The sequence below is a fragment of the Sander vitreus genome, chromosome 20, assembly GCF_031162955.1.
Source record: "Sander vitreus isolate 19-12246 chromosome 20, sanVit1, whole genome shotgun sequence".
Lineage (NCBI taxonomy): Eukaryota > Metazoa > Chordata > Actinopteri > Perciformes > Percidae > Sander > Sander vitreus.
The window spans coordinates 15,216,563-15,229,200 of NC_135874.1; the positions used below are offsets into that span (position 1 = coordinate 15,216,563).

The following is a 12,638-nucleotide window of genomic DNA, read 5'->3' on the forward strand; positions in this document are numbered from 1 at the left end:
AGGTGCAAATGTGCCACCAAAACAAGTTCCTTCCCGAGACTATTTTGCAGAGCCAGCGCTGTGGGTCCAGAGCTGAGCGACCAAGACCATTGTGATTGGTTTAAAGAAATCCAAACAACCCAGAGCATTTTTTTCTCCCATCATAGAATGTATGTGTGGTGTAGCCAGACTTTATTCCACAGCGCTGTGGCGATAGGTCTGGCAATGCGAGACTAAAAGAAGATTAAATGGACTCCATTAACGGGAAACTTGAAACAATATCTGAATGAATGGGATTTTCTAAGGGAATTCATAAATTCTAAAGTCCGCTTTTTTTTATTTCAAAGTACTGACCTGAGACCTAAGCCTCAGCTTGGCACCTGTCCACTTTCACAGCACCCTCACTGATCCATGAACTATGTGTTCTGTTCAAAGGAACACTGGAAGGAAAAATGACATCTGCAAAGATAAATCCATAAAACCTACCCTACCTGAGACCATTCAAAAGACTGAAGCCTCATTAACTATGTTTATTAAAGCGAAGGAACTTGGACTGGTGTGTTGAGTGCACAAAGAGGGCAGCTGACAAGCACAGGGCAGGCTATATCTGAATAGAGGCTGCCCCATACTTCTGAAAGGCCAGTCATGAGGTTGCTGGATGGCAGTGTAAATGTCCGGAAGTCTTCCTTTAGCGCTTTGCTCCGGCAGCGGTTGAGGATTCCTGGCCTGGAAATGATGGGGCTGGAGGGAGGGTGCAGAGCCACACACCTGCCAGATGATTTGTCATTATAGGAGGGGTCAGCACTCAGCTGTCACCCCCTAATCACCCATCCTACCCCTTAAGTCAACCCCCCTTTACCCCCCAAACTCCACTCCAGTCCTCCAAAAACACCCCTTGCATTCCTCAGGCATCTCCAGTTTCACTCACAGCACTGCTGCCCCATCTGCCCCTCCTTCCTACACTCTACCATGAGGGAAAATGTACCCCTACGAGAGACACAGCACACTGAGTGCATTGTGTGAATGTGCAATGTGTGCTTATGCCCCTGTGTGTGTGTCTACACAATTCACGTGTGTGTGAATACATGTTTTTCTTAGGGCAGAGCTGTTTGTACCAATACCGACGGCAAACCGGTGGAGCAGAATTTTACCAGTGGAGAACGTGTGAATTGGTCCAGGCTGCAGTCCAGAAACAAAACCCCCGCAGACAAGCCAAACACAGAGGACTCTCACAGGTATACTATATCTGTCAACAGCGGTCTTTCATCACCACGGGTCAAAGGTCACACTCTTTTCCATTGAATGCAGCTTCCTCTGGGACGTGCAAGTGTGTGAGACAGATCCTCAGCCATCAGCATACCCACTGTCCACCAGATTATCTCAAGTTGTACTCTGTGAGTGCGTCTGAGGGGGGCTCAATGTGGTTACATCATATCTCACAAGCCTATAGACCCCCTATCCATTATCGTGTGTCTTATCACCACTGGCATGCTGAGTCTGCCTCTCTGCGTCCCAAAAGACAGGAGGAGAAAGAGGTGGGTGTAGCTAACAATTAGTTAAGGGGAGAACATGTTTAGAGTGTTAACAGAAGCTTTGGGTGACATTTGACATTAGCACTTATAGAAATACATTCTCATGTGGAGTGACTGACAACCTGTACGCTGTCTTTAACATTGCAGATTGTTAGTTTCACTGATAAAGACTAAGAGGTACACTTGTTTTGTGTCTATGAACGACAACATTGTTGAGGTGCCCATGATAAAGGACTATTGTGCTACTTGTGCCAAAACTTCACTTCCTGGTCCAAGCGTCACCTGTCACTACTCATCCAGGGCTCTCGTGTGTTGGCCCTGCACCTCCTCTGTCTGACCTGATGGGGGCAACAGAGGCTGTCTGACTGGCTGGGCCATTGGCCTCACACCTAACCGCAGCAGCCGTGGGGCTTGGAGAGGCATCACACATCCTGCTAGCCACTTGATACAGAGAGCATCTTTCTTTTGTCTCCCGGGCTGCCACTTGATAACTCTGCCCCCTGGAGAGCTTAGAGGAAGGAGGGGCGGGGGACAAACCAGACTGGAGAGGGAGGATAATGACATGACATCAGTGTCATCGTTAACCAAATGGGGCCGTAAACAATGGAAGGACATATGCTGTACAGTGAATGGCTGCTAGCACAAGGCACACCCATATATACACACAGCTAAACCCCTTGACAGTTAGCTGTAACATTCTGGAAATAGAGCCCCGATACAGGGAGGAAGAATAGAGTTTTCTCAGGGGGATAGGTCGCCTCCACAGGTATCAGTTACTGAAGCACCTCAAGCACTGAGGAGAGGTAAAGAGGATATCAATGATGGAGAAAGATGAGAAAAGAGCAAAGAAGGGGGGATAAAGGAAACAAAAAAGGCAGGGAAAGATACAGCAGGGGGAGGGTGATAATTCATACATCATAGTAAGGAGGTATCTCCTATCATGAGGTGTGCGTGGCATCTCCCCACAGCCAAGCCCCAAATGACGGTAGTTTGTTTTCTTTCTCCAGCTCTTAAGAGGAGAAAATGAGCCAGCTAATCCCCCTGTACAGTGCCGGGCCCTTTGCCCTGGGGCTGAAGAGCAGGGAAGAGGCACAGAGTTCAGGTCTGTTGGTGTTTGTGTGAAAAACACAAACAAACTGAGTATGTGTGCATAGCTATAAGCACCATCATGTCATCTCAAAATCCAAGCATGCAACTCTAAAAAGATCAGTGTGTGTTAAAGTGTCCATATTACGAAAAAAACACTTTTTCTGGGATTTGGGGTGTTCTTTTGTGTCTCTGGTGCTTCCACACGCATACAAACTTTGAAAAAAATCCATCCATGCTGTTTTGAGTGAGATATGGTTTCTGAATGTGTTCTGCCTTCAGTCTCTGGGTGAGCTGTTCAAAATCGGCACGGCCTGTGACGTCACAAGCCGAAACGAGCTGGCTAACCGTTAGCTTGTAGCGTTAGCATGCTAACGCTAGCATGCTACCTCGTTCTCAATAGCAAAGTGCTGCTACAACACACACAAGTTCACCATAATCTACAAAAGAACTACTTACATGTGCGCCCTCATTTAGAAGTCTCCCAGCTAATCCTGCCTTGTAACTGACCGAAGTTGGAGAAACAGGCTTTCTTTTACGGTCTATGGAGCTAGCAAGCTGACATTATCTACATCTGAGCTACTGCGCATGTGCGAGTGCAATCAAAGATAGTACAGAAGAAGAAGAAGAAAAGAGGTCTCACTCTGTAGCTAAAACAGAGACCAGGTGAAAAGAGGATCTGCAGCAGTGAGAGAGAGCTGTGCAGTACAACAAAAATATGGTGTTTTTTGAAAATGAAATCATGTAAACCTATTCAGGTACAACCTTAAAATACAATTATGAACCTGAAAATGAGCATAATATGGGCCCTTTAAAATAGTCAGAAGACATCACCTCACCCTACGCTGGTTGTTGACCCTGTCGCCTCTAGGCTGTGACACAAATAAAACTGGAGGCAAGGGACACTGTTATACTCAGAGTTCAATGTCTGCTGATGTCTCCTTCGCTCGCAATGGCCTGGTTTGGCCTGGCCTGGGTTCATCTTGGGAGGAGACTACTGGTCTGTCTGGCACACAGCCCACAGAGGGAAAATAATAACACTAAAAGCAGAACTCTTTCAAATGACCAGAATACACACAAGACAATTGTTTCTCCCGCTCTGTCATTCTGTAATGCCCGCTCTTTGGGTCAGTAGTGACTCAGTAAACAGCACAAGTAAAAAGCCTGCAGTCAACTACAGCGCATGCTTATTTTGACTCATACTTCAAGAAAAGATCAATATTTGCACAGATCTCTGGGAGGGGAAACAATAGTGATCTGGCCTCCACCAGCTCTGTCTGTTAATGGTCTGTTTACTGAAGACAGACAGGATAATGGCCTGGGTGGGGGCTGGTGGAGAGTCGGATGGTGGCCACGCTAGTTAGTAACGAGGAGACTTAGTACCTACAGTACAAGAAGCGGAGTATGAAAGCAATGTGGCGGCTAGATGCTGTGCATGAAGATGTGGCATTGTGCTGACACAGGTTTGCAAGTCAAATAGCTGGACTTGAGCCTCCACACTTTTATAATGCCTGCACTCTCTTTTGGTTATGCAAATTTTTAAATCTGAGAGTTCCACGGTTACAGTCGAGCTTTTAGATCTAAGCTATGGAAACACTTAAATGGTCAGAGAAGCACTGCATTCAAGTCTATAGTTACTGGCTATGCTGGATCTAGTAACACAAGACAGTGGCACACGCGATGAGTCTGTATTGTGGAAGAAAGGAGGATATCAGATATCTGAGTAACCAAGTTCAGCTTTAGGTCTTGGTTATGGTGGCAACCCCAAAGTATTTTGGAAAAGCCCTACTGTTATGCAAGAGCGAAATAAACAAGTTTTCCCATAAATTGTACTATTTGGCAAAGTCACATAATATTTTAATTGGCTGAATGAGAGCAAACTATGTGCCTTGAGACATTATCTAATAGTAGTAAAAGTAGATCAAAGCACACTGCTCTTGAGGGAGTTCATCTAAGGTCATGCTAACCGGCACCCAGTCTCCAGCTCATAACTTAAGCATCAAAGCTGGGTTTGTGTGAGAAAGAGTGCGTGAGTGCATGACTATTTGAGGCCAAGAATACAAGACCCGTCTCTCCAAGGTGCCATCACTCTGCTCCGGTCAGTCTCAGCACTCTGACGTGCCGGTGCTTCACCTCAGGTCCCCCGTGGTCAGTGACCTCTGACCCTGCCCCCCCAGCCCCAGCCCCAGCCCCACCCCCCTCCGGCTCTTCCAATGGATATGCACCCTGCAGTGATCAGAGAACCTGGAATACATGGAAAAGCTATTCATGGCAATTTCTGGAAATTCCTTTGGAGTAGCTGTTTGCTGCATATTGACTGAAAAAGAAGAATATCATGGCTGACTTGCACTTTCATCACAGAGTCAGAGGGAAAAGCAGCAGGAGGAAGGAATGATTTGTATGCAATTTAAACCTCATATACTCCAATTTAGTGATGGCAGAAATGGATTCAAGAGTACTCTATGGACCATGTTTAGTAGCCCTGCTAAACTCCCAGAGCCAAATCCAGGGTCACTGGTAGAGCTGGAAAGATGGAGAGCTCAGACCTGGAGTCAAGCCAACCAGGCAGGGAGAGGCTAGCAAAGCCGGCTGCCGGGAACTGAGGGTTGTGATGGCACCACTGACTATTCTGGATATCTCCCTCCCACCAAAGCACTTAACATGCAGTATAAGCCAACACACAAACAAACAAACAAACAGATACACACACCATTCACATAAACACGCAGACGCCAAGGGATGCTTGGAAAGCTAAAGAACACAGGCAGGAGGAGAGCATCACTCAGAGACCCATTAACCCTTGGCTCCCAACCAGAACAGTGAGCAGGCGTCCTTTAAGTACACGTTAAACATAGCTACTCTATGTGTGTGTGCAAGTGATTTATGTACTTCTGTGTGTCTATGTGTATGTACATATGTCCATAAAAAGATTGAGTCACTTTAAAAGAAGACTTGGGGGCAATTTCCAGGGGATGAAAACAATGTGTTGTTCTCCGTTTATGAATGGTCATAGAAAACTATCCATCGCTATTTAATTCACAAGGTGTCTGTTTTGGGGAGCGAAAGTGCTCTGAGGACTACTTCCTTGTGCGGAGAAGTGTATCCCCAGGAGACCAGCTCCAGACTAAACACTCTACTCATTCAGCTGTTCCCCTTCACCCCACCGACAAGAGACGGATGCTTGACAAGCGCTCCCAACAGAAAACCTCACTTTTTCCACCAATTATAGAAAGCAATGTGGAGTGGGGGGAGGAGGCAAAACTTCATAATATTATACACACTGGCATTTGGCAAAGCGCATTGAGCAACCTCTGTCAGAAAGAGATGGGCTAATTTCAGGGCGACCTGTGCCAACACAAACAACTGTTCTGGCTAGCTTTCTTGTCAGCACTTGAGGTTTGAGTCAAATTTTTCAACGCTCCGCAGCCAATTTCTCTTTCCCCTATTTTCCCCCCCGTATGATTTGTCCTTGTCCAGAGCCCAGTCTTTCATCGCCTACGCACTCAGAGCTTTAGAAGTATTTTCGTAGAGAACAAACTCAGACCGAGATGCTCTTCTACACACACAAGCAAAAATAGGACGCAACATTTTCTTCCAGGTCGCCAGCATGTGGGCTCATCTACAGAAACTGGATATTTTTTTCACTAAAATGCAGCATTGACTTTATTGGTGCTGTGTTTTTTTTATGTATCCAAGTGCTTCCATTCAGGTTATGTCCGTCAGCAGGCGCAGGGTCGGCGTGAGGAGGCGCTTCAGTCTCTGGCTGCTGTGTGCTGGGATTCATATCACAGTCATGATAATGTAAACATCATATGTTTCCGTTTGTGTCTCCAATGCAGTATTTACTTCTACTTTGATTTTGTTTATTAGAGGCTTTTACTGTTCAACATAAAAGCAAGGAGCCATGGCAGGACATTTGGAGTACAGGCTGTAATGTTACATTCATAGTCTACTCATAATTCTCACGGCTCACACATGGTTCTGGGTATGTGCCAGTCAATGAGATGGACAGCACTATACTGCCATTATAGAAACCTCACACAGTAGGGGTCCTATCCTCTGTGGCAAATCATACGCATCTATGCACATCAGGGGGAGAAGCGTTTGGTTATGCATGTGTGTGTAAAATGAGGGGGGGGGGGGGGGGGGGGGGGTGTAGATGTTGAGGTGAACGCTGAATGGGCACTTTGGAAGCCCCTGTTGCCTGAACATGCAGCCTTTACTCTGCTACAGTATTGAGGCAGCTGTCTTTAATATAGGAGCTCAGCTCAGCCCATATTTATTCAGGTACAGCTGACAAAGAGGGAGAGACAGTGAAAGAGGCGTGGCCCTTCTTTTTCCTGGCAGCCGTGCAGCACTCCTGCGGTTTTTTTGGGGGCAAAGGGACAAGGCGAAAGAGACACAGACACTGAGACAGAGGGAGAAAGAGAGCGGCGTAGAAGAAAAGACTGAGTTGAAATAAAAAGCACGGCTCCAGTCAGTCCTGTGTTGACTGGACATCCTGTGCAAGAGACCAGCCCCAGAGGCCCCGGGGTCACCAGGGAGGGGGTGTGTGAGCTCAACTATCCAGTCTCACTTGATGGCTATGTCCAAGACAAATCACCAGTGGTGCTGCTGTCACTGTGGGCCTTGACCAAGACAAACAGTCGTGTTTTAAAATAAGTACCTTCCCCCTCACAGCCCCTTTCACCTCATCCACGCTCAGGCACATCCATATCTCCTCACACATTCAAGCATATTCCCTTCACAGGTCATAGGACTGGAGCTGTAGTCCAACTCTCTACACAAGGGACTCACTTTTCACCCTCTCAATGCTGTATGCATTCTCTCTCCTCTGCACACACGCTTGTGAATATCTACCACATCACACAACTCCCATTAAGGCCAAAATGCTGGGACTGCAATAACAGGGGTGAGTGTGGGTGTGTATGACACAAAGTGTATAGTAGGTTTAAGGGACAACGTATGTATGCATGTCTATATGCAAGCTTGATCATCTGTGTATATCTGAGCTTGCATGCACAAAACCTCAAACTTAGCTGAATCACAAACTGCCAACTGTGCAGAAGTGTCAGCACTATTCCTTGCTTTTACTTAACAGCACATTGCATCTTGGGAGTTGTGGTTTGTCTGAACGGGCCTGTCTGTGTCGCTGCCTGCGGCCTGCACCATTGGGACTGGTGCTCCTCACTGAACAGAACCTTATTTATCTCTGTGGCAGAGCCCTTCCTCTCCAGCATTGGTCCTCCTGGACCCCTGAACTGCTGACACCGGGCCCCCCCTCCTCTTCCTCCGCTCCTCTGAGCTCCAGCATGCGGCAAAAATTGTGAGATGTGTTTCATCTGCATATTGATCAGCCTGGCCAAAAGAAGTCGGACCTCAGCACTTCACTGAATACATAATGTAAATAAGTACCAGTTATTCTGCTTAAACTCTACTGCAATCCTTTAAAGGAAAAGGTTTCACCTTAAGTAGGTCATTTTCCAGGTAATTAGGTAAATGTGATTATGCAACAAAAGTCAATAGCAACTTTTATCTGAAGAATAAAGAAGAATTAACTAGAAAACCCTTATCCTAAACATGCTGACATTACGTACATATCCACACATCGCAGCCAAATGAAGGTTATTGTTAGAGTGAAGCAGTGTTGAAAGTCAATGAGCTCGCCCAAAAGACTATGACCCTGTTTTGTTCCTGTCACCCAATAAAAGCAGGCCGCTCTCAGTGTGTGGGCAGGCTTTAGTGCCAGCCAGTTGCAGTGCAGATGGCTGGGCGCTGGGCTGTCTGATGGATAGCTTACATTCGGCGAGAACTAGACCAATGGCGTCGTGGATTGATTGGCCCAAAGGGGCCGTCGGAGAAAGCACTTCCTGTGTGTGTTAATGGACACTCCTACAGAGGCACTGTGGCGGCTTGTGGCAGGGTGATGGTTGTTACTCCTTCTCTCTCTCTCACTCTCTCCCAGCCCTCCTCATTTGCTTTCCCTCTCCCAGTGAATCATAGGAGAGTCAAGTGAGACGAGCCAGGTTTTCCAAGCAGACAGACTCTAGCAGCTACTCTAACCCTACATCAAAACCTTGACAACACTACTTTAGCTATGTAATAGAATTACAAAACTACAGGATTTAAGTTTAATCAGTAAAACCTGATTTTACCTGTCCCGTAGCTTACTATAATTTCCTAGAAAGGAACTATACATTTTTGGGGAGGTCCTTTAAAAGAACTTTATAATTAGGTATCAATTACAAGGAAAATTGAGGCAGTATTCAGTTGATATATTTTTTATTAATTAATTACAATTAACTGCTATTATAAGTTAGTGATGGCAGGTCAGCTAAACCTTTACTCTTTTATTACACTTTATATTTACTTGGGATTAAAACGAGCAGTTCTTTTAAGGAAATTTCACTGAAATTCAAGAGCTGCTTAGAAATGGGACCCAACTAATTAATCTCAACAGTTGCAAAACTTTGTCTCTATTTTTCCTATAGCCTACTTGGCACCAAATGACATAGTTCTTTCCAGGAAACTTCCAAAGAATGTATGAGGAAATAATGGACCTGTTATCGGGTATTCTTCTTTCATTCAACTTGTGTGAGTGTGTAAATAAATTTGTACCCGAGTCTGCCCAGCTGCTCCAGTTCAGGCACTAAGGGGCCGTAGGTTTCAACTTGAAGGGGGTTGTAGTGGTACAGAACTTCCTCTATCTTAGGAGCAGGCTGAAGAGACACCGTCTGGCGCTGAAAAAAACAACAAGGAAGAGAAAACATTCAACACAGAACAATAATCTTATTGTCTTAGTTTAGTATGCAATGGAACACTGGAAACTATGGCTATGGCACAATCAAGATGACACAAAAAACTATTTATAAAAGGCTTCATGTCAATCAAACTGCAGCATTAACAACCGTCAGTTCTTGACTGACTGGTTTGGCAATAGTTTTGTCTGACAACATTTTCACTATCCCGAGGCACTGCTGGTTTGATGGAGAAACCTAACTGGGACAAACTGAGCATGTTTTTAGAGGTCAACACACTGTTGGCAACTCAACAACTATTCCTGATGGGAATCTGATCAAGAACAAACAAACATAACATCATGCAGGACAACTGTGGTGGGGAAATTCTAAGTAATGACAACACCACTGTTGTTGCATCCACATGATACAGCCTGCTATAATCGCGCACGGGCCAACACCCCCACCCCTCCTCCACACAGTTGCTAGTAGCCAAGGAGGACACGGAGGATTCAAAAAACATGATGGACTCTTCAGAAGAGGTAATTATCTTCACTCAAGTTTCTGCACGCGAAAGTCGCCGGACAACAACAATTTCTAAACACAGCCATGCGGAGAAATACAGAGAGAGTTTTGTGAAGCTGATAGTCTTAATTAGCTTTGTATCAACTCATTTGGCAATGGCTTGAATGTAACGGACGTTCATTAATATAAAAAAGTTACGCACTAAAGCTTTAATTTAGTAGGCTAGTGTAAGTGTGTAGGAAGTGCCATGTTTGTGGGTTTAGCTGTGATTATTTACTATTTCCGTAGATTGACCTAAAACAATGTCGATCTAAACTGGGTGAATCTAAATGTCACTGAAATTAGGCAAATCCTCAGGATTGTTCAACTTACAGAACTTTTACAAAATTGTTACACTGCTGGGTCTCCTACAGTCATAAGACCTGCAGTGTCAAGGACAGAAAACTGTAGTCTGAAAAACCCCTTTGATCCATAAGTACTCAAAGTTAAGATTTCAGTCGGGCTACTCCAGTTCCTAATGCTCTTGACCATGGTGATGGAGTGAGAAACATGATACTTTTTAAGGACACTGTAGATTTGTTCGATTTGGGGCTCTGCCATCAAAGGGGGATTTCCACACAGCGTCAGACCACTTTGATTTCTCCAGCATTTAAGTAATGAGACTCAGAAGATGAGCCAGACTCATGAAACAAACCTGGAATTAAAAAGATGAATCCTAAACAAACACTGACTATTTTAGAGAGTAGCAAAGGAACTCAGACAAAGCAGAGATAAAAAGATAAGTGAGAAAGCAAAGAAAAGAGTAGTGGGGGAGTATAAACAACAGAACACAGAGGGGAGCTGATGAAAACCAAACTAAACGAGTAACATGTGCCCGGCGGCCTCAGACTGCCCGCCCTCACACATGCTTTGGCCCATGCGAGCGCACACACAGGGAAATAAAACAACCAAAGCTGAGCTGGAAGTTACAAAAGCACCGAGTGATGAACACTGAGATGAGACAGCAATGGATGCAGAGTTTGTCAGCCAAACACAACATGATGGTAATTGTTCTAATAAGACCAGCATGTAGGACAGTTAAGCCCCTGACACACCAACCCGATGGCCGACCGTTGGCAGAAAAGGCAGTCGGACTGATCAGTCGGCTCCCCGAGGTCCAAAAAGTGCCTCAGAACACACCAAAGCAACGCCGACTTGAGCTTACGTTCTGCGCCGTGTGCAAGACGTAATACATCTCCATAACAGCAGGTGGCGCTAATCTGTATTGTCGCCCAAAAAATTAAAACCCGCAGCTGATTGGACGAACGCGTCACGTGGGCCGGATATTTCAACCGGGCATAATGGCGGCTTCGTTCAGAATACAATCTCATATTTTACGAAGATAGTTCACCGAAACGTGTTTCTAAAAACATTTTAAGCAATAAATAGGTCATGCAGTTGCTGAATCCGTCTCCATTTCAGATCGACAAAGTTTAAAAGATTTTTGTCAGATTTTGATAGGCTTAGTCACGCTCATCCCGCTCGTCATTTCCGGGTTAGCACTCCACCAATCAGATTGGTCATTGAGTCCGACTGCCCACCCTGCAAACCAGCAAGTCACGTCGGCCAAAATGAAGGCCAACAGCTCTTCCAACGGACAACGACACGGAACACACCGAACAGACTCGAGCCACTGACCTTGCCAGACGGTCCGATGGCCGATTACCGGGTTGGTGTGTCAGGGCCATAAGACAAACCAATAAACATACACACAAAGAAAACTTATACTGTACTCTTATAACGTAATACATCATCAATATGTAGTGTTGAAGCAATCCAGGATTTATTTTGTCATTGGGTTATTTCTATACTTTTCTTCAACATGCCTCATCAATTTCTACTTTAGTGTGTGATTTCCTTAATTTCCCAGTAGGGTTAGGTGATATGACAATGTATACCGTTAAACAATATAAATGTGTCTATCGTCAGAATATATCTGGCTGTATTGGGCCATTGTAGGCAATGTTGCAAATCAATGAGCAGGACTACTTTACAGCAGAATTATGTTTTTATAAAATGTTAGTATCAATGTCAGGTACTGAATTCACTATATTAGCTAAACATAAGACACTCCTTTCTACTTATTTTATTCAGTAGATATGTTTTAGAAAATGTACTATATCATGATATATATCAATATTGGAATATAACTTGACATATACTGGGATACAGGATTTTATCCATATCATCCAATACTTTTTCCCAGAATGACTTAACTATCTTAACAGAACGAGCCTGAACCTGTTGCATTCAGTAGTGGTTTATACATGTAGGTGGGGGAAGGAGCAGGTGAGTGAGAGAAATAGTGAAAGAACGTCTACTCAAAACGCCATGTATTTTGGCAGCATTACATTATGCTTATGAAACTACTGCTGCTGAAATAATAAGTATTGTTCTTTTCCAGGATTGAGTTATTTCTTTTTATATAATAAATAAAATCACATCAAAACCTTTGCTCCTTGACTGTAAGGGATACTAACATGTGACATTTATCTGTTGGTTAACTTACTTTATCCAAAATAATAATAAAAAAATAAAAAAAACACCCAATCAAATAAAGGACCCAAGAACAGATGGTATTTTGGCCTATTGCCCATATCCGCATGCCGGATCCGTTTTTAAATACTATTTAATGCTTTTTCATTGTTGTATTTTTCCTTTAAAACAAAAATGCTAGACATGCTTCTTTATGGTTTTCATTCAACCTTAAACCCCAAGGTGCCAGCGATCCCCTATCCTG

The 12,638-nt window shown here is 44.5% G+C and overlaps 1 protein-coding gene across 2 annotated transcripts in view; it reads right to left on the minus strand.

The window, feature by feature from the left end:
• The window catches only part of mnat1 (MNAT1 component of CDK activating kinase), a 37,089-nt gene that overhangs the window by 4,796 nt on the left and 19,655 nt on the right, over positions 1 to 12,638 (minus strand). For both annotated transcript variants that reach the window (XM_078278005.1, XM_078278004.1), the window contains exon 7: positions 9,216 to 9,337. In XM_078278005.1, the coding sequence (XP_078134131.1) occupies positions 9,216 to 9,337 (122 nt within the window). The remainder of the gene's footprint in view (positions 1 to 9,215; positions 9,338 to 12,638) is intronic.